Source organism: Tasmannia lanceolata, unplaced genomic scaffold (genome assembly GCF_043159265.1).
Source record: "Tasmannia lanceolata isolate RefF3 unplaced genomic scaffold, GAP_Taslan_0.1 ptg000007l, whole genome shotgun sequence".
In the NCBI taxonomy this organism is placed as follows: domain Eukaryota; kingdom Viridiplantae; phylum Streptophyta; class Magnoliopsida; order Canellales; family Winteraceae; genus Tasmannia; species Tasmannia lanceolata.
Window position 1 is genome coordinate 16732489 of NW_027518684.1, and position 27652 is coordinate 16760140.

Sequence of the window (27652 nt, forward strand, 5' to 3'; positions counted from 1 at the left end):
TTTAGTTAGTTTGAAAACAGTGTAAAAGATGGTTCATGATTAGGGGTGTAAACGAGCCGAGCCGAGCCTAGCTTGGCTAGGCTCGGCTCGGCTTGTTAAGCTCAAAGGCTAGGCTCGGGCTGGGCTGGGCTCGGTCAGGCTCGGCTAGGCTCGCGAGCCTTATCGAGCTTGGGTTATATTAAATTCAGTACAATATTTTTTGAAAAATTCTGGAATATACATGACCTATCAAATGGACAATTTGGATTATCCCAGTGAGAGTGCCCTTGTAAGAAAACAGTAGTTGATAACATTTCCTCTTTTTTTTATAGGAATTTGCTAGCAAACTTCTCCTATGCCACTTCTCGGGCATGTGTCCTTGGTGCAGAGATTCGCACATGCCAAAGGTGCCTAGTAAAAGCAAAAATAATAAAAAATAATAATCATTACGAAAAAAGTAAAATAGCTGAATGTATAAAGTTTTAAATGAAAAATTACCAACAAAAGGTAGAAAGTTATGACAATTACCAAAAAAAATACCAACAAAAGGTAGGGAGTTATGACAATTACGGAAAAAAGTTATGACAACACCAACCTCATGATGATTATGCGTCCAACTGTTTCCTACTGTATTATATTTATATTATATTTAGGACTATTCTTTTATACGGGTTTTCTTAACGAGCCTTAAGAAGCCGAGCCGAGCCGAGCCTGGCCTAACTCGGGCTCAGCTCGTTAAGCTTAACGAGCCTAGCCAACCGGCTCGACTCGGCTCGTTAAGGATTCGAGCCGAGCTCGAGCAAGCTTCCTAGCCCGAGCTAAAATTGACACCCCTATTCATGATCAAGTTGTTGCCGTTGTCCTCGCAGCATTTCTTGTATTTTAAGTATGAAAACCAGGTTTTAGAAACCTCTCCCCCATCATGAGATTTCTATAACCTGGTTTTCTTACTTAAAATCCAAGAAACGCTGCAAGGACAGCATACAACAGCTTGATCATGAACTCTCTTTAATACTGTTTTTAAACTAAAAACCTGAATTCTAAAATCCGTGTATGCAAATGAAAATTTTCAACCCGTTCGATCACTCCCTTAAAATCCAATTTCAGTTCACAAAAATGTAAGAGAGGAAATGTTTCTCTCCTAAAAATCCTCCCCAAAACGACTTTATAAGAGCTGAGAGTTTCCTAAAATTCCTCCTCCACACATCCAACAAGGATTAGGAAATTCCATCAAAATCTTTCCCACTGGTCAAATTTCTAATAAAAGATACCCAAGTGGGCTAACAAATCTTAGGAACTTTTCTCTAAAATTCCATATACTTTTGATCATCAGTTTGATAAAGACACCTCTTGCAACCTTAATAAAACTCAAGCTTAGTTTTTGATAAGGACGCTCACAATGTTTTCCATTTTGGGGCCGGGTATTACAATATCTTTCGATTGGATACAATCAGTAGCCAACTGTTCCCCAAGTTGGATACACATCTTCTACACCTACTCAGGGCTTCCACCATCTTAGCCAGGCTATGATCAGATGGGTGTTTCTCAGACATGATTTTTTGGACACCAAGAGGCACGCATCCCACCGCCAAGGTTTGGAAAGGCAGCATGGGAAGAAATGTGCATGAAGGAAGTGTTTGACGGCATGAAAATAAAACTTTTTATTCCCAAGACTTAAACCCATAGACCTAGCTACTAGATTTCTTTCGTGATAAATCCAAATTCCGGAGTCATAGAAAACATTAGCACTTGATTAGCAGATTGATAACCACTGCTTAATCCACTCCCTGCTTGGCGAACGGTATTTCTCAAACCCAAACACTCCTGAAGTTGTAGTAGCTTCTATCATTTCTAAGGATTGAAGGAGGCAGCAGAACTCTTCTCCTTGGAGGTGAGATCCAATCCAAATTATAGAAATTAAAGCTAATATCCTTTGGCCTATTGATTTTCCAAGATATAGAACAAGAGAGAAGGATAGAAGGCAAGAGGGAGGTGGGCGTCCAAGAGCAATTAGGGAGTTGGACGTCCCCTTTCTCTTTCTATTTATTTTATTTGCTTGCTTAAGTTCTTTCCTAATTAGAATTCCTTTAGTTAGAGGTTTTCATAAAATAAAACTCTTTTTATTTTAATAGTTGTGAAAAAACAAATTTCTATATTTGTAGAAAACAATTTTTCAACCAAATAAAATTCCTTTAATTTAGCAACACATAATTTAGAAACTCTTTCTAATTTACCTCCCTCTCTCAACCAATAGGATTCAAGATAATTTTCACTATTAGCCAATAGGATTTAAGATTTTAATTAGCACGTGTTTAATAAACATGCATAAACCATAAGTACGGCGCCTCTCCTCCATAATAAACGTGCACACACAATATGTATGGTGTGCCTCCTCCCAGTATGACATATAGTGGATCATATCTGTCCATGTGAACCATCAAATTTGTTACCCAGATCGTCCAACGATCCGTAACGGTCAAGCGAGTCATGAATGGGATCAATGCAGGGATCCAACAGCCTATCTAGTAGAACCCACAATGTGTCCCACTACGATCTCACGCAATGCAACCTAACTACGATCGCATTAGGCAAGTGGCTCCCACCAAGACATTACCTTGAATATGACTATCAAATCGATGTGCCTCTAATCACATCCAATGTGTATGTCCTTCCTCCAATCCTCATTTATGGGGTTGGGAATTTCAGGGGGTGGACATCAATTACCCCTGGGTCCACCTAATGGTATACCTTTCAATCTATAGGCCTGGGCCCGCAAATGCATTTACAAATACCTTTTGAAATAACCATCGTTTTTCTAAAACCTTTTAATAACTAATTTATCAAATCGTCTGGCCAGACATAATTTAAAGGTGTAACTAAGATTGAAACTGTAAATGGCTTTTCTCTGTAATAGAAGTAGAGGATTCCTTGTTGGGCATCACTATTGATCACATGGCATCACTATCTCGTGACCCAACACTACGCGTAAGTTATCCTGGACCAAGGACCACTCTGAGATAGACCAAAGCCATAAGGCGCGCCCACAGAACAAAATGATTCCTTAGGTCAAAGCCATAAGGCGCACTCACATATTAAAGGGCCCCGACTAACAGAATACCCTTATCTATATCCTCATCCACATGTTATTCTATAAATTGATCTAGTTCAGTGTGTGAACCACTCATCACACCCATTCTACCTGCTTGGGGTCTACTACCTAGTGACCGATATAAGGCACCCCAATGCGTGAATGGAGGCAAGTCTGATGTTGGTTGTGTACAGTTACGGTATATCCGATCTCAAACCCTATTAGGAACTTTTAGGTTTGCAAAGAGTTGGAATGTCACATCTCTCTGCTCCTTAGGATCTGTGAATCCATAGGTATGGCCCTTCCTAAAATGTTGCCTAAGGACGGGCGCATATCAATAAGCACATCACACACTCCTGTATATGTCATGAAATATAAACAACAATAATTTCAATACATCAATGACTATCTTTTAAGGCATAAACTCTAACATGTTCTAACTTAGCTATGAAAATATGGTGTAGACACCCCCATTTTTCATAAGCTCAGACTGACTTGTTTGTTGCAATGAGAACTCTAATGATGAGCAACTCCTAAATGTACGAACCAGAGGCCTTTGTTGGGACAAAACAAAATAAATCCGCCGCCATCTACTACCCACGCAATTATCAGCCACCTCTGAACGCTTCAAAAACCTAGAAATCCTCTTGTTCAACATCGGGCACTAGGCCATTCGTTTTCATACCTATCACAAACACATAAATTAGGGTTACAATTGCGGTGATGTGGTTGCCAGTTTCCCAATTTAGAAACAAGCTAAAAACTGCAAAATTCTCCACTCTGCTAATCCCACATCGCTTGATACATGAAATATCTTTGGTTTCCGTGTCTATAAAAGGCCCAAGGCCCTATACATTCGAGGAAAAGTACTTTTAACTCAAAATTTGGCCAAAAGTCCTAGGAAAGAGCCTAAAACCTTAAGAATTAAGAGTTTTGGCTCTCTAAAAGGGCAAAAAGGATGAATAACAAGGAAGAAGATGCCAAGGAATCAAGCGGCGCACCCCTGGATCGACACCGAGATTTCGTTGTAATCTCTTCCTCCTCCCTTTATTTCTTCTTTTGATTCGCAATCACGTAGCATCATGCTAGGCTGAATATGGGTTGATTAAGAGAAGGCCACAAGGTTAGGGTTCCATGAACCCTAAACCTCGAGGCATTATCTAATTATGGAGTAGATGATTTTAGTAGTTTCTTTTCTCCTTATGCTTTAGCTTAGATTGTTACTCAATTTATGGGACCAATTCTTCCATAATTCGTCTGTGCCCCTAACTTTGTGTTCCTAACTCCGATCATATGGTGCTTAATTATTTTGATCTCATGCGTACTTTTTTTTATGGGTAAGCTGGCGGTTAGGCGGAGCCCTACCGGTATAAAGAAAGATTTTACAATAGCAGGAATAAGACAACTGCCCAATCTTTAGAACAATCTAATTAAACGGGCAAAAGAACTAGGGCCATGATATCCTTGAATTCAAATTCAAAACAAGCAAGAGAAAGAAAATACACGAGCTAGATTTGTGCAATTTGGAGGTCTTGGGAGACACCTGATCCATAGAGCAGGATTCCATACGCAGGCGAAGCCTTGTTTATTGTGATCCACGAGATCTATCATCTTCCGGCTATACTTCCTTATTCTTTGGCTTTTCCTCAACTCCTGAACCGTTAGGGGTTGACCCGTTAATTTCATTGGGATGGAAGATAGCCACTTGTGGGCGAAGATAGGAAGAAGAGGGAAGTAAGTTTTTTTTTTTTTTTTTTCCCCTTTGAACTTTTTTCCGTGATTCATCCTCAGTGGGATTGAATTCTAATTGGAAGGATGTTTCTTCCATATTATGGTTTCCTTCTTCCATGTGAGATCTCCCTTCCTCCAGGGTATCTAAAGGCGATAATTTGTTTCCTTGGCCTTTTAGGGCCTGTCTCTTTGAAACTTCTACATGAGACTCTCCATGATGGTTGCTTTTGTGGTAGGTTGCCTGTTTTCCCTAAGTTTTATCCCATGGGGAGAACTTAGTCCCTTGGGAAGCTACTAGATTCACATTTGGTTGAGTAGCCTCGGTCACATATGTTTAAAGCTTGTCGGTTTTTTCATTTCTCTTAATAGGCCTCCATTCCCTCTTAGGTTGGGGGGTTTTTGATCTCAAAGGTAATTGCACTCCTCTGTGTTGTGGCTGAAATCTTTTAAATTGTTGTAGATCTTGGGCTTCCAATCATAGGTTATTGGTTACATGATCACTCCCGAAGCTGTTCTAAGTTTGATTGAATCCGGTCGAGGTTGATCTGCTCTACTTGGATGCACATCCTAGCATAGTTTAACCTTGATGAATCTCCAGCTGGGATGTCCATATAGAGAGGCTTCCCAATGATACTGGAAATTCTGCTAATATTATGGGAGGTCCAAAACTTTAGTTGGTGCCCCGGGAGACGAATCCAAACGGGAATTTTAGAAAGTTGCATCTTCTCCAAAGAGGTATCTATAGTCCACCTTTGGAGGATTAGGGGCCTTCCTCCATAGTTGTGCCTTGTTTCTTCTAAGACTCGTGTACAATCGTCAAAGTTTGTGAATTTAAATAAGAAGAATCCATTCTCCAGTGTGAACATTTGGAGGCCCCCTATTAATCTCCATTTACAGGTGAGGCTTTCTTTGTGGGCGAAAAAATAAGGTCTTCTTCCCTGCTAGTAGCCAACAAGACAGTTAGCCCATTTATTTTCCATCTCCTGGATTTCTTCGTCCTCGTAAAACAATTCAAGATTTGAAGCTTCATCTTTCCCCGGAGCAATGTCTATGAGATTTGAAGGAGGGGACAAGTATGTTTGCTTTGTGAAGAGCATACACCAGGGGTTTGTTGGGGCAGTTTGGACATCATTCTTCTGGTTGCTAGGTCTTGGTTTTGCAGATTTTCCTTGATTTCCTGGTGCTTGCAGATTTTCCTTCTAGTTGCTAGGTCCTGCTTTTCCTTCTAAGACAGCATTCAGAGAAGGGACAATTCTGGGTGTTGCGCTATCCTTTTTCACTAATAGTATCAGCACAAATTTCAAATTTTGGAGATGGTGAAGGGCAGCCATTTTCTTAGTTGTCATTGTTTGGATTTCTAATGTCCAACTCCATGCCAGTCTCCATTTCACCTTTTTCCAGATTTTGCAGAGGATGGTCTTTAGAAATTTTCATTTTCATTCTAAAGCTTTTAGCTGAGAGATAGTCGATTGCGTCTTCTTCTATTACGTGTTGAAGAGAGGTCTTTGACATTCCTTTGCTTTTCTTTTTCTTGCTTGCTTGAAGAGTTGTCTGCTTTCCTCGATTCTTCTTCTATCCCTTTCAATAATTCCATTTTTTTGTGCAAAGTCATTTTTGGTGGAGATGACAGCAGTTCATCAAGTCCTCTCATTGTCAATTTCCTTCAACTTCTGCATCCAATCGCTTAGCCTAGAGGAGTTGGCAGATTTGAGCTTGTGACTGATGAGTTGGGCTACAGAAAATGCTAGGGGAGAGGATGGCTCCAAGGAGTAACTGTCTTCATCACCCATAAGCAGAAAATAGAGAAAAGCAAAAAAGGAACCAGAAAAGCAAAAATGAACCAGAACCAATCACCCTCTCCTTACCATTTTCCTTAGATTCACGATTGATTACCTCTTGCTGCTATAACTTAGTGAAGGCATCAATCTTTGCCAAGGGTCTTCTCCTCCCAAAAGCCCTAGCTTCCCTTTTTTTTTTTGAATGGTAGCAGAATATGTTAAATGAAGACTGAGGAAGTCCCCCTTACAGAAACAGAAAAACATAACACTCCCACGGAACTGAAAAAGCCCTAGTTTCCCTTCTCTCTATAATCTCAGGAAGATGAAGGAGAGAAACGGATCTTCCAGAAACCCTAGCTCGCTCTCTTCCAGAAACCCTAGCTCGCTCCCATCCAACTTTAGAGTCTCACAATCACTATGGTGATGATGAAAGGGGATTGAGAGAGAAGGCAGAGGAATGGGGGTTTTTCACCGAATTCGCCTCTTCTAGAAACCCTAGCTCGCTCGCTCCCACCATCACTTCCTTTTTCCTCTGACCTAGCGGATCGATTTGGCAGTCGAGATGCGATCTGGAAAAAATAAGTCGATGGAAGAAAGGTTTAGAATTTCTCCCATTTCTTCTCTACAAGTTGCAGGCTTTCTCTCATTCGGGTTGAAGGAATTTCCATTAGTTTGCCGATCTCATGCTTACTTAATAAAAAATAAGGGAAAAGGGAAACCCCTTTCCTTTCTATTTCCCTCTTTTCTTTTTCTCTTAGGCTCTGTTCACTTGCGTTCCCGGGAAAGCAAATCCCTGAAAAACAACCTCGTTTTTCCTTGACAAGACCTTGACAGGACAAAATTCTAGTGTTCACTTGCTTTCCTGAGAAATTAACATGCCTAGGTGGAAAATGTCAAATAATGACATGGAAATTTCCAAAAATGATGTGGAAATGTCTCTTTTCTCGCAAGTGTGGGAAACCAAATCCCACTATTTTGGTCGGATTTGTTTTCCCGGGAAAACTAGTGAAAAAGGTGGGCAAGCAGTTTCTCGGGAAACCTTTTCCTGCACAGTTCCTGCGCACGTGAACAAGCGTGGGAAACCTTTTCCTACACAGTTTCCCTGGATTTCTTTTCCTAATGCCACGTCAGATTCCCGGGAAACCTTTTCTTTTCCTTTCTCGGGAAAACAAGTGAACAGAGCCTTAATGACGGGTTAACATGTAAAAATTGGCCATGAGTGGACAACTTGTAGGCCAGAAACATGCGACCAAAACTCTCATATTACAATTGCAATGGTCGTAGCTAGTGGGAATTACAGTCACCATTCTCAAGCAGTTGGGTGGAAACATAGACATTGGAAATTATACTTCATCCCTTGCCAGACAAGAGCACCTAATTATCAAAGCTAAAGGTATTAGACCTATTGGTTAAGGGATGCCATTTTTATTTTGGTTCCTCATTTTATGAAAACACAGGATAACTGTGTGCAAATTTTCTATTTTCGTTCAGCTATCTATAGGGCTATTGTTCATTTTTTAGGATATAGGATCTGGTAAAGAGAAGTGCTTGCAGGGCACTACTGGGTGACCTCCAGCACTGAGCAATGGCTGTAGTTGGTTGGTGATTGATAGTAATCAACTCTCTGCAGTTGGATGTAGACAAAATAAGTCAATTCTAAGCCAATAATGGAATCTCTATAAAGTGTGTGGAGCTTGTGATGGAGTTGGAAGAGGTCGGGTAATGTGTGAATAGAGAAAGTGAATTCTTAGGATCTACAAGAGATAATTCACAAATTGGGATAGGAGACTGAGTTGCATTTATCAGGCTTAGAAGAGTTCGGTTGATGTGTTCCTGTTGAGAAAATCCGCCGAGCAAAATCAATCGAGCAAATCCGATCCGATCATGCACAAATTAACAGAAAGTAAAATGAACACAAGTCACAAGATGAACACCAAGATTTGCGTGGTTCGGCCGAGCCTACATCCATGGGCGAGAAACACGATCTTCCACTATGAGAAAACAATATACAAGGAATACAATGGATTAACCCAAAACCCAAAACCCAAAACCCTCTCCTTTCTTCTCTCACCCCAGGACCGTACACCAAGTGAAAACCCGAGAGGAAACCCCAAAAAGAACCCAAGAAGAAACCCAAGGAAGAAACCCTCTCTCTCTCTCTCTCTCTCTCTCTCTCTCTCTAGCCCCAAGCTCTTGCAGCCGGCACCCACTTGTGTAGCGGGCACCCCTTTTATAACCTAGGTCTTTCCAAAAAAAACCAAGAAAAGGTGTTTCCTATTTTTCCTTTGTCTTACCAGGCAAGACATGGGAAATAAGGCAACATTCCCAACAGTTCCCATGTAACAAACTTCTATTGGAGACGATGAATCAACAGTATTTAAGGAAATGGTTAAGGTAGTGAGTTGCCCTCTACTAACTTGATGGAGGACGCTCGTGAAGTGGTGGTGAAAATAGACCCTGTGCTAGATGATGTAGGTAAGGAAGCTGACAATGGTTGGGAGAAATAAGAAGGGAAGGAGTGAGATGATCAAAAGTAATTGTCGTTTGATACCATATATAGAAACTTAGAGAGAGAGAGAGAGAGAGAGAGAGAGAGAGAGAGAGAGAGAGAGAGAGAGAGAGAGAGAGAGAGAGAGCTGCTGACTTTATTGGTTGCAAGGTTCTCTTTGTTGGAAATATGTTTCTAACCACACAATCTACAAAAATTTAATCCTTATCTTGGAAGAGATATATTACAATCAAGATATCTTAGCTAATTAACTCTTAAGAGAGGAGCTTGGTAATCTAAAAGATTGCCAAGAAAGGCATTTCGCGCCTGGCTGTTGCATGTGAGAGCAGCCACACAGGCTGACTTTTCAGACGTGGCTGCTTTCACATGCAACAGCCAGCCACAAAATGCCTTTTTGCGATGGTCCCTAGGAAATCCCTATATCATCTCGATGAAGATTCTAACAATAACTTGTTAAAAATTCTCGAGATTTTTTTATACTTAAGTAATTATTACCAAATGCTCGTTTCTTTGGAGTCATCAACACCATCACTTTGGGTGGGTTGATTCGATTTTTGTGGTCATAAGTCATTCAACACACATAGTAAATTAGCGCATTCAAACTTGAAGAAAATCTTATTATTAGTCCCAATTAAGTCCCAACACTGATTTTGTTTTACAACCGTAGAACATATGTACATTTACTTGCAACAACAATTTCCCAAGTAACGACGGAATTGTAAGAGCTTCTCCATTGATAAGCCAATGTAAGCATCCATAACTTCGAAGTATTTATGCCTCCAATTCTTGTTGAGGAGAAGAAAGCCGATGACTCCCCAAAATCCCAAAGCATATGACATTGCCACGAATGAGTAGAAAAGCACGTGATTATCAAGAATCCTAGAGCCATGTCCCTTGCCTTTAGGGGGTTGTAAAGGGATGTTCAATGAGCATTTTCTTTGAAGCGGTGATCCACAGAGAGCTGGATTTCCCTCATAACTACTCTCACCAAATGTTGAAAATTGTTTTTCAAATGGGATAATACCTGATAGGTTATTGTAGGCGACCAAGAAGACAACAAGTGAATGGAGTTGAGTTAATTCGTAAGGGATTCTTCCAACCAACTTATTATGAGAGAGATCCAAACTCTCCAAGTTTTCTAAGTTTTGAAATGATAGTGGAAGAGGTCCCGTTAGTAGGTTGTTAGATAAGTTAAACGAGCGAAGCTCTCTCAAGTCCCCTATTTGGAAAGGAATATCACCCACCAATTGATTCATGGAAAAATCAATTCCAGTCATCAAGGAAAAAGGAAGGCCCTCGTAAGAGTAAGTTATGCCTTTTGTGGTGAAAGAAGTTGAATACCTTAGTTGTAACATACCTAATACATATAAGCCACTTTCGATTGGAGAATTTTTCTTCCATGAAGTAATGTTGTTGAGACAAGAAGGTATGTTTCCGGAAAGAGAATTATTGGAGAGATTCAAGGTATGGAGGTTACTTAGTCTACACAGTTGTATTGGAATGCGTCCTCGGAAGAGATTATCCCCTAAAAGAAGTGAGACCAAATTTGAGAGGAAGAATAACCAATTTGGAATAGGGCCAGAAAGGTTATTTTTTCGTATATCTAGAATCATCAAGTAGGGGCTATTCAACAAGCTAGTTGGGATTGTTCCTGTGAAGTTATTGTGGTTAGCAAGTAAATATTGCAACTGTGTCAAGTTAGCATCTATTGGGAGAAACTCACCTTCTAATCTATTGCTTGATACGCTTAAGTAATTTAATGAAGTACAGTTTTTGGTTATTGAATGTGGCATTTCTCCTGAAAGCTGATTGTTAGAGAGGTCGAGTGTGTGTAAGTCTGCCATTTCACCCATGGACAAAGGTATCCTACCTTTCAAGGCATTCTTGGATAAGTTAAAGTAAGACAAATGTAGGAGAAGTGTGCCGATGTTTATAGGAAGTGACCCACTTAGACTGTTTTCAGAGATATCTAGATAAGAGACAATCGAACTAGTGTTGTGAGTAGACTGGGGAATTGAGCCTTCAAATTGGTTAGCCCTCAACGATATGATTCGAAGTGATGTAGTATTGTACAATAGCCAAGATGGGATGGCTCCTTTAAGAGAGTTATGATCCAATTGTAAGCTGTATAAATGGTTCTGAGTTGAAATAAAGCTAGGGATGCTAGAAGTGCTATGTTGGTTTAGATTGCAATTTTTAAGGAGCAACCACATGAGTTGAAAAGTAGGAACCCAATGTGGGTATTCTGTTTCAACCTCTAATTGGACATTGTTTGAAAGGTCAATTTCATAAAGCTTTGAGAGGTTGGCAAACATCGAAAATGAGAGCACACCCATGAATTGATTGTTTGAAAGATAAATAGTCTGTAGCATAGTTAGGTTATTGAAAATGAATGAAGGGACCACCCCTGAAAAGAGATTGTAAGAGAGATCAAGCGATTGCAGGTAATGCATGTCTTCTAAGCATGGAGGAATATTTCCTTCGATTGAGTTCGTCTTGAGATTCAAGGTGACTAAGTTACTAAGCTTGCAAAGATCTGCAAGAACAAGATAGAAATAAATTATGAAATTAGATAGATGGTCTAATATAGTCAAATGCATATGTGATACATGGAAGCTTAATTTTTATAATGAGGCTTGATAAATCGTTGTTTGAAAAATAGAATCATTCTTTTGTTTTTTTTTTTTTTTTTTTCCAATTTATACGTAAAAATGTAAACCACCCAACTTTTGGGAAATGATATTCCCACACTCTTGAGTCAATAATGGCACTAGATATTTTACTTTACAGTTTTCTAATTAGCTTTTAAAGATTGTTACATTCCTAGAGTGCTGTCAACAAGGGTGTAGTGCTGTTATTGAAACAAGGGAGTGGGAATATCATTTCCCATAACCCTAATTAAATTTCTAGGTTTTTTCACAAAAATCAAACTGTCTGCTCTTTAAGTTCTCCAAATGGCATTGGGCTTGTAATTTGTTGGGAACCAGCAGAGTTGAAAAGCTACAAAAGCCTAGGGAAAATGTATTATCTTAGCATTATCATAGTGAGAAATATGAAAGTGAAACAAAAATACTACATCTGCCATCACTTTGGATGAGAAAATACTATTAGGTACCTGTTGAGATGCCAAATGGGTTTTTAAAATTATTCTCTGATAAATCCAGTTCTTCCAAGGCGGAAAGGTTGCGTAGACATGATGGAAGACTTTGATCGTCAAGATAGTTTTGGCCCAGATCTAGTGCCTTGAGCCTCTTCAAGCCACATAAACCTACAAGAAAATGATCAACATAAAACCTCATGGCATATTTCATTTATTACCAAACAACAAATTCCTTTCAATGCAAGGGGAAAAGCTCAAATTTGTATATGAAAAATGAAAGCCACCTAGTTTTTTTTTGGTTTTGTTTTTTTAGTGATGCCTTTCTGGGCCCTCTTGTCCATGTAGAAGTCATCAATTTCATCGACCCAAAATTAAAACAAATCTGGCCCATTGCCATTTTCTCAACCATGATCAGATGATCCTAACCCTTGCTTTATTAGTTCCTGTTAAGGGTTTGTTAGGTCTAAAATGCGCCGACGCGGCCCATCAGTGCACTGTGTGTGGAGTTGATTGTACATGTATTGGGTGTGTGGGTGTGCTAGCTTCATTGGAGGCAAGAATCGGAAACTCAATTTGAGTGGTCGACGACCGAAACGTTTCCATCCCTTGGGATTAGATTTCAGGCGATTGAAAAGAAGAGGGGACCGACACCTCTTTCTTGGGCTCCTCTACCTTTACACAAATGGAAATGACTTTTTTAGTACAGACGCGACGCTAAATGTGGGCATTTCGATACACACAAAATGAAAACGACATGTCGACATGCGCAGAACGTGAATGACTCACGATCAATTCAATGGTCGATGCGCTCAGAACTCAAACGCCGCCGCCACCGATGCACGCAGAATGAAAATGTCTTTCAAGGTCGACACACCGTTCGATCTAACTAAACAACAAAACGATGGAGGCAAAATGCCAATGCAAGGGATACTCCGATTAAAGAGAAAGACTCGCCTAGGAAGATGCATTTATTGCTCCCTTAATCCGAAGAAAACTTTTTTGGTGGAACAAAATGTAAAGGGAAATTACCACGTGGAGGAAAATTTTTATTTTAAATTTAGTTTATAGAGTGAGTAGTTGGTGGACATATTTTTAATTCATTATTTAGTTATTGGGTGGAGGGTGAGAGTTGATACTCAAAGATTATTTGTTTATCTGGTTTCATGGATGGTTATGAATTTTTACTTATTATAGTAATTGAGCATGGTTCTGTTATACTGTTAGTCTTGCATGCTTGTAGAGTTTCTTTACAGAAATGTGGCGCTATTATGTTCCAAGCCATGGTGGTGGTTTGGGGCATGACGAATATCAGTAGCATACACAACATGGGATTTCCTAGGCAATTTTGCAAAAAGCCATTTCACGGCTTTTTTTTCGCCAGGAGAAAACAGCCACCTCAAATGAATTAAATGAACAGGACAAGATATGCTGCTATGTGGCTGTTCTCTACCGAAAAAGTGAGCCACAAAACGGCTTTCTGCGAAATTTCCTTCCTAGAAATACATATAGAAGGGTTTATATATATATATATATATATATATATATATATATATATATATATATATATATATATGCACACTTGTTGTCCGTGTGTGTGTGTTCGCGCGCACGCGTGTTGCTGCACGTAATCAATCAGGCGCGCAGCACCAATGTTTATGTGCAATATAATTTCACTGTATAGGACAATCTTGTAGGGGAAGTAAAGAATATTGTTCTGTTACTAGGATTAAAGCATGCATTGCATTATATATTTTGTGAGAAATTTCTAAATAGGGAAATCTACTCTTTCATTTCTTACATTCCTTCACCTAGTATTAGATTAGAAAATGAGATGGCAAAACATAGCATACCAGGTAAGTCTCCTCTCATATTATTCCCATACATGTATAATTCTTCCAATGGAGAGGAAGTCCGTAGTAGACATGGTGGAATTGCTCCATCATCAAGATTGTTGTAGTCAAGTTCCAAACTTTGTAGTTTTGTCATACCACATAAACCTGCATGAAACAAGCAAAGTATATAGTGAAAATATCTTCTTTTAGAAACAGGAACACACAACGGAGGAAGAAGAAAATAAGAGAAGATATTTCATACAAATCTAGGGTTGCATTATTTCGGGCCGGGTTGGGTCGGGTTGAGTTTTTATGAGAAAACCCAAGATTCATAAACCAGACCCTACCCGAGATAGTTTCTCATGTCGGGTCGGGTCTGGTTTTTAATCTTTAGTTTAGGATATTTACTAATTTCAAACAATGTTGAAAATAACAAATTTTCACACTTAAAATCTCTAAATATAAATCATCAAATGCATAAATTTAAGAAAGAAACTATTTTTTTCACATCACAAACCTGATAATTATCGATATACTAGAAAATACTTGTCAGATTATTTAAGAGATGTTTAAGAAAGTCATTGTACATCTAGCCCTCCCCAGACCCCGCAATGGCGGGAGCCTCATGCACTGGGCCGCCCCTCATTGTACATATATAAGAGTCAAGTTGGGTTTGTAGTTTTTTCTTTTCTTTAAACCCGACCCGGCCCGAGAATGGGTCAGGTTTTTCAACTTGTCACCCAATCCAACCCAAGACCCATGATTTCTAAACCTAATCCAAGTTATTTTTGGGTCCGGTCGATGTGGGTAGGATAAAACCCGACCCAAGTTGAAACCTTATAAAGATCATAAACATGAGTTAATTTCCATCAAAGGAATATCAATATAAATATGATAGGGCATTGTTCATATTCTATAATATGGAAGGGACTCCTGGTCCCTACTGTTATTTTAATACCAATAAAATATGTCATTTTTCAAAAAAAAAAAGAAAAAAAGAAGAAGGATAGGGCATTGTGCACACACATATGAGTGGGAATTTGAGAGATTTGAGGCAGAGTCCATACCGTGCAAGGATTGGCGGCTTTCGTTTAGCCTATTCAGCCCAAGTTTCAATATCTTTATGTTTTTCATTTGAGTGAACCCTGCAAAAAAGAAGATACGATGTGAGAGTGAATTGATAATTAACGATTATAGATTTCCTCCCCTTTTAAACTCACGAAAAGTTAACTAAGTCTTGTACTAGAATTTAACCCTTCGTCATTGTTCTTCACTTCATTTTGCTCTGGAGAATTTATGAAAAAAAAAAAAAAATCTATAGTAGTTTCATCCATTTTGGATCTATGCTGAGCCAAAAAACACAAAGACGCGATTTGTTGAAGCTCCATGGCTATATTTGAATTAATTAAGATAACGAGTGTCTGTATGGTGTTATTTAATCGTTTATACTTCAACATTCCCTCTCATGTGTGGCCCCACTTTTCTTTCTGGTGGGATAGCTGATCACTTGACGAACCCACCTTTCTTTCTAGCAGCTGGAATGACGATTCATTCCAAACAACTTCGGACCAGATTCAACCCAATAAAAAAATTCGCCGATCAACCAAGGATTTAATATCAAGGAGTTGTTGGGTTTTGAGCCTAGGACCGACCATGAGGCAATAGCTCTGGTACCATGTGAAACAACCAATTACTCCAAAAGCTTGAGTTGTTATAGTTGGTGTTATTTAATCATTTATGATTCAACAGTGGGAATATCATTTTCCATTTCCTTTTATAATTCTAGCTTATTCGGGAATATCCAGCCACATATTTTTGAAGATTCTCAAATGCCTTCAGGCCTATAATACGTTGGAAACAAACAGAATTGAAAAAAAAAGGATCAATTACTGGTACGTGTCAAAGAGTTGCATTATTGACGTAAAAATGTCACTTGTTGAGAAAAAAACGAATAAATGCTGTTTTATAAAAAATCAAAATTCTAGGACCAAAATGCCCCTCAGTACATTTATTCTGCTTCCCTTCTTCTTTTCACAGTTTTACTTTTACCCTGTTTTTAACCTAGTTGAAGTGCTTCTTCTCCGGCGAAACCTACTCTTTTCTCCGGCAATACATAAGAAGGTAAGCCTGAAATCTCATTCTCCCTCTCTCTCTTTATATTTCTATTTTTTGTTTCAAAACTCCATCTAATATCATCTCTCTCTCTCTCTCTCTCATTTTTTAGGGTATTCAAAGGTTTTTTTTGCTTGAAATGCACAAAATTGGACCCATCAGCCCTTCTGCCTCGTCAAATCTTTCTCAAAAAGGGTTTCGAGATCTCCCTCTCTTCTTCTCAACGCAAAAACAGGTACTCGAAGCCAAAACAGGATATTCGAAGCCAAAATTTACTTGGTCGAAGCCAAAAATTACTTGGTTGAAGTGAAAAATGTGTTTCCTGTAACATTCGCCGTTGTGTTTTTCGTTTCGACTAAAGTTTTTTAGGCTTCGAATAACTGTTTTTTTGCTTTGACTAACATGTTTTTGGTTGCGACTAAAACTTTTAAATTCCAGTAACATTTGGAACTTTTTTCGTCTTTAACTAATATATTTTAGCTTCGAGAAATATTTGTTGGCTTCGACTATCAGTTTTTTTGGCTTCGACTATATTTTTTTGGATTCGACTATCATTTTTTGCTTGGTGTAACTTTTTTTTTGCTTCAATTAGCATTTTTCGGGCTTCGACTATCATTTTTGCCTAACTTACATTTTTCTTCGAGTACCATTTTGGCTTCCACTACGCTTTTGCCTAGTGAAAGCTCTTTGGGCAACTGATTTTGGCTACAGCCACTAGAAAAGGGGAAATACTTACAAGGATAATGAAATTTTGGATATTTGAAGGAAGAAAAAGAAAATGAGAAAGGGGCGTCTCTAGAGAACTCCTTCTAACCTCTCAAAACAAATGAGCATATGCCGGAGAAATGAAGATGTTTCGCCGGAGAAGAAGGCTTTTATCGCCGGAGAAGATAAAGTGTAAAAACAAAGAAGAGAAAGATAAAGTAAGGTTAGGGGTATTTTCGTCCTAAAAAGTTCTTTTTTAATAAAGTAGCATTTGTTAGTGTTTTTTCAAAACTCAACATTTTCTTGTCATTTTTTCAACTCTCCAGCATGCAACAGTAATTGATCCAAAAAAAAAACTATCAAATGCATTATCTTGTCATTGAAATGACGCGGTGAATAGAAGTGAAGAGAAAATACTGCTGTCCCACTGTACCATCTGTGAATCTAAGATTATTATGTGCTAAATCCAGTCTTTCCAGGGAGGAAAGGTTGCCTAGACATGAAGGTAGACTTTGATCTTCAAGATAGTTTCCGAAGAGAAATAGTCTCTTGAGTCTTTTCAAGCCACATAAACCTACAAGAAAATGATCAAGACATAAAAACCCATGGCCCATTTCATTTATCACCAAACAAAAAAAATTCCTTTCAATATAATGGAAAAGGCATAGGCATCTATAAACATCAAAATAGATAATAAAAAAAAGTCATGTTATCCTTTGTAAAACGATAAGAATATCCCTTCAAACGAAACTAGAGGAATTGTGTAACATAATAATACCAAAGTCTGGTGAATTATTTGTTGTTTTTTGCGCGTACCACAACTAGGGCTGGCATCCCATGTCACTAGACAAGGAGGAGACAACCAGGAGACATCCTTGGTGCTCGTCACTTCGTCAGGAATTTCATTCCTCTCAATGGCAATGGACATCATGGACCTGGAGATTTTGATGATGTGGCACCCAAAAACCAAGTAAAACCCCTAGGAAAGCCTGGGTTCTATGCAACTAATCAAACCGGCTCTGTTTGATTGCACAAAAGTCGGGATGGCTTAGGGGTTTTGCTTGCTTTTGAGTCCCACGTCAATAAAGCCCCTTGTCTATTTGCCAGTATAGTATTGAAATCCCAAGAGATTACTAGGGATGTCTCCTACTTGTCTGCTGATGTATCATGCTTGTCTACTCTAAAAAAAATCCAAGTAAAAATGACATAAAGGTAGTTTTTTGCTTGGATTTCTTGTGAATGATGATTTTTTCTCACCCGCTATATTGGTAATGACACCCTCTACCACTAGCTGCTCTACTCCCGCTATATTGGATTTCTTGTGAATGATGATTTTTTCTCTCCCGCTATATTGGTAATGACACCCTCTACCACTAGCTGCTCTACTCCATTGACAACCAAACACCACTTACCTCTACTCCATTGACAACCAAACACCACTTACCTCCATTGTATTTTTGTAATGATTTTTCATGGTAAACATGGCACATGGGTGTGGTGATTATATGTGGGCCACTCACATCCCAGTGGACCCAACCGAGGACATAAGGGATTTGTTATTTTTAAATTGTTTCACCTAGTATTAAGAAAGGAATGAAATGGCAAAACGATGAATACCAGATAAGACTCCTCTCAGATTATTCCCAGACAAGTCTAATTCTTCCAATGGAGAGGAATTACGAAGGCATAGAGGAAGTGCTCCATCATCAAGATTGTTGTAGTCAAGATCCAAACTTTGTAGTTTTGTCAGACCACATAAAGCTACAAGAAAATGAGCAAATCATATAACCATTACTCAATTTTTCATACTAAACATTACTCAATCATAAACATTTTTTACTGGGGTTGTTGTGTGTGTGCTCGTGTGTACGCCTGTGAGGTCTAAGGCAGTGTCAATACCTGATAAGGATTGACTGCTTTCGTTTAGCCTATTCCTCCCAAGTTTCAATGTCTTCAAGTTTTTCATTTGATTGAACCCTGCAAAAAAGAAAAGATGATAAGAGAGTGAGTTGATGATGATTCTAAATTTCTTTCCCTTTTAAACCCATGAAAGGTTAAATAAGTCCTATATAGTTTCAGATAAACTCTATCTTAAAAATACTAAAAATTATATAGCCTCGTGCCAAGAATCAGTTGAATACACATTTTTATAAATAATCATTCTTTTGTTTTCTTTTTTGCAATATGTGGCTGCCATGTCAGCAAAACCCTTTGTTTGGTTGCCAATATGTCATTGAAATCCTAGAAGACCAACAGGGATGTTTCCTGCTTGTTTGGTGACATGTCATGCCAGGAAACTCCCAACAAAATCCAAGCAAAAAACCACAAAAGTGCATTCTCTCTCTCTCTCTCTCTCTCTCTCTCTCTCTCTCTATATATATATATATATATATATATATATATATATATATATATATATATAGGTAATAACACCCCCTACCACTACTCTACGAGGTTGACAACCAAACACTACTTCCTTCTATTCTATGAGGTAAGTTCAACTACAAGGCTTGTCTCCTCCCTGATGACTACTTACACCACTACTCTACGAGGTAACTACCTGCAACCAAACAGTGAATTCGACAAGTATACATAGATAGAGGCTTAATCCATTTTAGGAATTTGTTCAACCAAAAGAAATACATAATTTGTTGAAGCTCCATTAATATATTTGAATTGCCTATGAAAAGATATTGAGGCTCTTTATGTAATTGGAGGAATGATTTTCTAAAATTAGTGGAAACTAGCATTACCTTCTTGCATAACCCATCCACCAATATGATTTGAAAACAAATCTAGAGACTCCAATTCTTTGAATTGGGCAAACAAAGTAACATTTGGATACCAAATTCCCTTCTCGTCATTCCTTACAAAAGAAAGGTCAATTGTATCGACACGAGATGAAGAAGAAGAGCATGATACACCATTCCATTGGCAACAATCCTCTCCAACCCAATCATCTAAACGATTATTATTTGGATAGTTGGAGTCTTTCAATTGTAAGAGAGCTTGCCTCTCTTCATCCAAACATGCATGGCCGCGGTAAAAGCAGCAACACGCAGTCACAAACAACACCAACACAACAATGCCATGTTCACATAAACCCCTCATATTTTTATCAACTTTATATCTAAACTCCAAACTCCAACTAAAAGATCAGTTGTAGTTGCCCTCTGAGCTTCAACATAGATTTATATAGAGAAGGAAAGGTAGTATGTAGATCCAAATTCCAAAGTCTTCACCTAGGACTTCTCCACTTCACCGTTCATAAATCTATATAGTCCAAACTCCAAAGAAGAATATCAGCTTAGAACAAGAAAAAAAATGCAACTACACATTCTGATATTTACATCTCTACAACTAACAAGAATGAGAGCCACCAAGAAAGTCAAGAGAATTTGTCCACCGCGTAATACACAGTTCACCTTGGAGGTTGGTAGGTCCCACTCATTAGATTTTTGTAAATATTTTATTTAATTTTTAATTAAAAGGAATAGTGAAGACTCACCTAAGCCATAAGGCAAGAAAAATATTTCAGATTTTCTTTAGCTTTTCCAAGCAATCCAGCACAGACTCGCAGATTTTGTCTTATTCATTTAATTCTTCTGAATTAGCTGTTAGCTCCGAGGCTCACTTTTTCAGCAGATTTTGTCTTATTCATTTTATTCATCTGAAGTAGTTGTTCTCTCGTGCAAAAGTGAGCTGCGAAATGCCTTTTGGTGAAATTCCCTCCCATGCTATAAATGGATTTTATATGATGAGTGCGCTTGAAGTTCGGTATTTTCAAGAGAGCATAGTGCGACCCATTTCTTGGGGTGATCCAAACCGTTCATTTGATGGGCCACAACATAAATCGGTCGTACCCTGTGACTGATTTTCCGATAAATGAGAAACTTTTTGGGGCTGAAGATACATGGGAGAAAGAAAGGCGCAGATATTTTAATGCCTTAAATCTTATGGACGGGATATGTCCATTCCACATGGGGCCAAGACTCTGTGGTAGTTCACCAGATCAACCGTCTCGATTATATCTGACTATGAGTCATTTTTGCATTATATCAAGGTGGTCCCTTTACCTGTTACTCCCTACATCAAACGGCATTCAAAGTCCTTGCCGGTTGGTGCGTATTTCAAACGGCATTCAAAGTCATTGCTTACTTAACAAAATAAAGGTTGTCAAATCTACAGCGATTAGACCAAATCTACAGCGATTAGACCAAATCTATAGTGTTTGGACGTTACACATAGGGCTAAATATTCGATCAGGAGTCTCTTTTCTTAGAAGACTAGTTGCAGACCCGTGAGTTGCACGGGAACGAATCGTAAGATGTAGCTTAGATGATTGACCAAACCAATGGAATTTTCTAATTGTGAAATAATAGTTGTTATGATTAAAAAATTAAAAGCCAAACTGAAAATGAAAATGATATTTCCACCGCTCTTTTTTGTCTTTTCCTAAAAATAACTGCATTTCCTATATCAACCAGAGTAACTGTTGAGAATGGAAGATAGATGAAAAAAGTGAAACTGTTACGTGCTTATTTGGGTCCCACCTTGGCTGAAATAAGTTAGTTGTGATATTTGTTATTTTCATATTTGCTTTGTAGTTATTTAGTTAGGAGTCTTAGAGATAAGGCTTATCTAGATTATGAATTTTTAATAAATAACGTGTAACGTCTTTTGGAGGGAATGAAGAAAGTTATCTCAAAATTGTGTTTTTTTTGCACAGAAAGGAGGAACGACCTTTCCCTCGAAGTGGGTCAAGAGGCTGATCAGTCGATCCTGCGTCATGGCTACGTTTTCGAAGATTTGGGAATCAATACGTGGAGATCTGTAGGAGATTAAAGCACTTCTTTTGGAAATGATGAAAGAACATCGACGATTTGCGGAAGGCTTGAACAAAACCGGCACAACGGTCGAAAAGGCTTCCACGATGAAAAAGAAACGACGAAACAGAAAAAGAGGAGGAAAGAAGAAGGGAGAAAAAATCAGCTAGAAGAAAAGGCGAAAAAGCCACAAAAGAAAGTTCGCCGTCGAAGAGTCTGTTCTCAAATTGTCCGACGTCATCAAAAAAATTCTCGCCCACAACCATCTGTCCCTCAACATCCAAATCGTTTCAGAAAAATACACCGGAGGGCTTTGATGAACGCCGCGATGAGATCGGTTTGAAGATGGAGTTGTCTCAACCATTGATGTCAACTATGTTTTTCGTGAAGATAATGCCCAATAAGATTTGGGACCCCGGTGACATAAATTATCTGCTCCAATGATCCAACCTTGAGGACAAGGTTGATTTAAGGGGGGAGGAATGCTACGTGCTTATTTGGGTCCCACCTTGGCTGAAATAAGTTAGTTGTGATATTTGTTATTTTCATATTTGCTTTGTAGTTATTTAGTTAGTATGAGTCTTAGAGATAAGGCTTATCTAGATTATGGATTTTTAATAAATAACGTGTAACCAGTCTTTTGGACGGAATGAAGAAAGTTATCCCAAATTTGTGTTTTTTTGCACAGAAAGGAGGAACGACCCTTCCCTCGAAGTGGGTCAAGAGGCTGATCTTCCCTCCGAGAAGATCAAATCCGTTGCGATCCGATATAGGTTCGTAACGAGTGCTTTCATCTTCTGAAGATCTCCACGTATGGATTCCCAAAACTCTGAAGGTGCAGCCATCACGCAAGATCGACGGCTTTGATACCACTTTGTTACGAACCAAAATTGGTTCGTAACGGATTTGATCTTCTTAGAGGGAAGATCAGCCTCTTGACCCACTTAGAGGGAAGGGTCAATCCTCCTTGTGCGCAAATACACACTTTTCTAGAATAAATTTTTACATTTTTCAGATTTAGCTTTACCTCTTCTCGCAATTCCTTAATCAATATGCTGATTTTGGTCAAGCCTTCCGCAAATCGCCGTTGCTCATCTATCATTTTTCCAAGCAAATGATTTGAACTCCTCACGCATGAAATCCAAAATCTCCCGATACGTCACCATGGCGCAAGATCGACGGCTTTGATACCACTTTGTTACAACCCTAGATCGGTTCGCAACGGATTGATCTTCCCTCTGAGAAGATCAATCCGTTGCGAACCGATCTAGGTTCGTAACAAAGGGGCTGATCTTTCCTCCGAGAAGATTAAATCCGTTGCAATCCGATAAAGGTTTGTACCAGACACATTATAGTTTTTATTCACTACACAATCTCTTATGGAAGCATTGAAACATTATAGTCTATGTTCGCCATTTCTCAATATTTTCAACCACTACATGATAACAACTTATTGAAAGATATTACTTATCTCTTTTGGAAAATCCAAATCGTTTGTTTAAAGGGGAGAATCATCCATCCACCTCACTCAAATCAATATTATCCAATCTTGAAGAGTTCCCTTTTAGTTTCTGCAAAGAAAGGAAAAAGATCCTGTCAACATCCATAAAAGCATATTATAGAACCTCGCTCCAGAATGACATTTGAGAAGCATTAGCACATGCAACTTCCAAATGGACCTTTAAAAACAAATGAATTACTCGGATATTGGAATTTCATAGAATTGAAATGCAATTCATGTCAAGGCGCACTAAACAGAGAGAAGCAATAAATTAAATCATAAACATGTAAATTAACTTTTCCATCATCGAAGAAACAAATAAATGTGAAAAAAAATGTTTCTATCATTTAAGGACCTTTACTTGTGGTATCCAATGAATTAAAATAAAGAAAAGAATAGATTTAACAAAAAAATAGCACACATTTTTCTGCAAATCACAACCAATTATATTATTCATTAACGTCTGAATAATAAATTTTATGAATATGTACTCAATCAGTCCAAAATGAAAAAGAGAAACTACTATAGTTATGGTCTTGAAAAGGTAAATGAAGAGCTCAATTTGATACCTTAAGAAGAGCTAGGTCATGTGCAGGACCAAAACCTATATGTTTCCATTCCTTTGCAATGGTATTACCATCGGTGTGTAGAAGAAAAACATGAAATGAAGGGCAAGAGACTTCATAACATCCATTTAAGAAAGAAACTTGATACATTGAACATAAGTTCCTTATAAATGCATGATCAGAGTCAAGTTCTACAGCATTACATATTGTAAAAGAAAATATAAGAACATATCTTCTTCCTTACGTAATCCTACAAATTCAGTGGCGGCAAATTGTAAGTTTTGTAAGTTGGATTACCAAAACATACTTGTAATGGAAAGGAAGATGCATATTAGCTTTCTCATGCTTATCCACTGAACTGATCTGCTTTTATGGGGAATGTTGACAACCTTCTAGGACAGAAGCTGCAAAAATCAGAGGGGTTAGGTCAAATCCACAATTGATTTTTAATGGGCAGCATAGAAATAAGATTAGTAATGTAAGGAGGGACGAGGATGTAGTAAATATGACTGGACAGGAGGTATCTAAGAGGGATATTTTTCACTATCTTGGCTCAATTCTACATAAGGAAGGAGAGATTGAAGAGGATGTTAACCATAGAATAAGAGCATATTGTTGAAGTGGAAGCTTGCCTCAGGAGTTCTGTGCGACTGTAAAATCCCTACCAAGTTGAAGGAAAAGTTTTATAAGACAGCTGTGAGGCCAGCTATGCTGTATGGTTCAGAATGTTGGGCCACCAAGAAGCAACATGTGCATAAGATGAGTGTAGTGGAGATGCGAATGCTTAGATGGATGTGCGGCCACACAAGTCTAGATAGAATTAAAAATGAAGACATTTGTAAAAAGGTGGGGGTGGCTCCCATTGAGGAGAAGATGAGAGAGTACCGCTTAAGATGGTTTGGACATATCCAACGTAGGCCTTTGGATGCTCCGGTGAGAAGAGGCGACTCGTGCCAAATTGATGGAGTAAAAAGAGGTAGGGGCAGACCGAAAACAACTTGAGTAGAAACATTGAGGAAAGACTTGATAGCTAGGAACATAACAGAGAACTTGACCTTGGATAGGATAGAATGCAAGAATATGATCCATGTAGAAGAACCCAACTAGAACCAGGATTAGAGTCGGGTAGATTCCTTTTACCTTCGTCTTGAATTTTTTCTAAAGGATTCATTTAGCCGACCCCAACTAGTTTGGGACAAAGGCTTTGTCGAGTTGAGTACAGAAATAAGATTAGAAGCGAAAACTATCTATGAAGGAATAGTTCAGAAATTACTACATTCAAAACTTCAAACATCTAGCCCATTCCACCGTTACATAAACACTTAGTATAAAATCATTAATCAAGAAAAATGAAAAGAAAATACAAAAAACCAAAAAGAATAATTCAAAGTAGTGTAACACTGTTTTAAAAGCAAGAGGAGGAGATCTCATGGCATGAAGTACAACAAAACATCCAACTGCAAAAAATTGGAATGGATGATCTGAACCCAAAAAATCCCCAAAGTACCGCTCCAGAGCTGAGAGACAGAATGAGGGAAAGGCACAGAAAATTATCTTCAGATAGTTTTTCTCTAAGAAATGGAGAAGAGAAATTAAGGTGTACGTCCAAAACCCAAAATGTTTCTCAATCTAACACAGCTTCTCAATCTAACACTGAATGAATGAAAAACAAATCCCAAAACAGAAGCATTGCAAAATAACAAATACTAACAAAGCATCAAAATGTAATACCAGAATCGCAATTTTTGAACATTTTGACCAAATGAACATTAAAATATTAAAAAAAAAGAACCAGGGCTGAGAAATGGGAGAAAAGAAAAGAAATTAGATAATTATTGACAAAGATACTAATCCCATCAGATCGATCCATAGACGAACACAGTACAAAAAGAGGTCGAACATCTGCCACATATCAGCAATGTTGCGATGTGAATACAACAATGTAAGTGTCATAGAGCTGGAAAACCAAAAAAGTATTAGAAACAAACATCATAGGAATCTAATTTCAAATACGAAACAAAAAATAAGAAAAAAAAATTAAGGGCCGTTTGGATACGCGGATTTTAGAATCTGGGATTTCTTCAAAATTGTAGCTAAGAGACAAGAGAAGAAGCAGACCGGCCGTCGTTTTTTACTCGTTTTTTCGCCCTTCTTTCCGTCAGCAAGAGAGTAGCAGATCCTCCCATATTTCAAGGTTTTAGAAATTTCAGGATGTGGGAGAGATTTTAAAAACCTGAATTTCTCACTAAAATCCAAGAAACGCCGTCAGGACAGCATACATCAGCTTGATCATGAACCCTCTTTTACACTGTTTTCAAGCTAAAAACCTGGATTCTAAACTCCGCGTATCCAAACGGCCCCTTAGTCTTGATATACCATGGAGGCAATCAAAACCCTTCTCAGTGTATACCATCACCTTGGACATCAGCCTTGAACTTGATAACTGCATTGAGAGAAAAACCATAACTCAGTATAGAAGTCCAATTAAAATCCATCACAGAAAAAAAAAGGCATTTAGCCATCAACTCCATGCCCAAAATCAGAAATTGAGAACGTAAATAATGAAAACAGAAAACCCAACTCAAATCTGAGAGGAAAATACACAGAATCCATATCTGACACTCACCGAATGTGGTCCATACATGAAGAAACCCTGTACAAAAAAACCCCAATGGGATAGCTGCACTCACATACATGTCATACTCAAAACCGCCAAAAAGAAAGGAAAAAAAAGACTTAGTATCTAAACCCTCAAGAGATTAACAAAAACAAACATGCAGGTTAGGAATAGAAAATTGCAAGACCTATTTTGAAATCACTGGTTGGCATTCATTATTATGGCAAAACTTAACCAATTACCAATTGATTGTCCAAAGAAGCCATTAAACATATGAAAAATCAAGAGAAGGGAAAGGATCATCCTACTTCCTGTTAAAAAAACAGAAAAGATTTCTGCTAGAAACAATCTGCTTGTCTTCTATTCATATGAAAACTACTTAAATACAATCTACGAGAACAGAATTCAAAAGTACAAAAGCAGTTACAAAAACAGAATACAACTAATGAAACAGTTATTTTGGAGGAAGTGGGTATAAACAAATAAACTACTTAGCACATGCCAATCGCGTGCAATGTAAATGAGGACATCCTTAACATTCCACCTCTCATAAAAGTTGCCTTGTCCTCAAGGCTGAAAATTAGGAAACTGATCCCGAAACTTGTCAAACCGTTCCCAAGTAGCATCCTCAAAAGGCAGACCAGCCCATTGAACTAATACTTCAGTGACTGCTTTGTTGTTCCTTTTAACCACTCGACGATCTTTGATTGCTTGAGGAACTCGCTGCAGTTGGCCTTGGTCAGAAATTGGCGGTAAATTGGACTGGACTACTTTTTTCTCAAGGTCATGTTCTCTGTTATGTTCCAAGCTATCAAGTCTTTACTCTAAATTTGTTTTTATTCGTTCCCAAGTAGCATCCTCAACAGGCAGACCAGCCCATTGAACTAATACTTCAGTGACTGCTTTCTGCCTCTTCTTTTCATTTTTTTCCTTGAAGATGACTTAATTTCCAGGAAAGAGAAACAAAAGAGGGAAGAAATAGTCATGTTTTTAGGAAAAGACCAACAAAACAGGGTGGAATGATAGGAAAGGGGCTGGAAATATCATTCCTAATCCAGAAATAGGAAGAATATGGGATTTTATGTGACCCCAATTTCAGTTGGGTAAGATGATTTATCGGAGATGAGAAGTTTATATACGGAAATTCAGTGTATACACTAGACTTCTGTTTAATCTTTGCCTCTCCCCCTTCATGGACTATCTCTTGGATTGGATAAATACCACTTTTATGTACTCTATTGTCATTTTCATTTTCCTTCTTATCTCAAACGCAATAACAAAATTTCAGTTAGAATTGAATTCTCCGAC

At 38.3% G+C, this 27652-nt stretch overlaps 1 protein-coding gene and 1 long non-coding RNA gene across 2 annotated transcripts; both read right to left on the minus strand.

Moving 5' to 3' along the window:
* Positions 1 to 9673: 9673 nt before the first annotated feature.
* On the minus strand, positions 9674 to 20246 carry LOC143882118 (uncharacterized). The gene is made up of 8 exons (XM_077385543.1): positions 19588 to 20246; positions 18734 to 18811; positions 18452 to 18595; positions 17268 to 17408; positions 15085 to 15162; positions 14036 to 14182; positions 12201 to 12353; positions 9674 to 11621 (listed from the first exon to the last, which is right to left on the minus strand). Exons 1-8 carry the CDS (start codon positions 19943 to 19945, stop codon positions 9766 to 9768), a joined length of 2955 nt encoding a protein of 984 aa, XP_077241658.1. The 5' UTR covers positions 19946 to 20246; the 3' UTR covers positions 9674 to 9765.
* A 2664-nt stretch (positions 20247 to 22910) lies between these two features.
* On the minus strand, positions 22911 to 27525 carry LOC143882119 (uncharacterized). Its single transcript, XR_013252114.1, has 4 exons — positions 26889 to 27525; positions 26144 to 26170; positions 24035 to 24131; positions 22911 to 23231 (listed from the first exon to the last, which is right to left on the minus strand). It is a non-coding gene; the product is annotated as an uncharacterized LOC143882119 (long non-coding RNA).
* Positions 27526 to 27652: the final 127 nt, after the last annotated feature.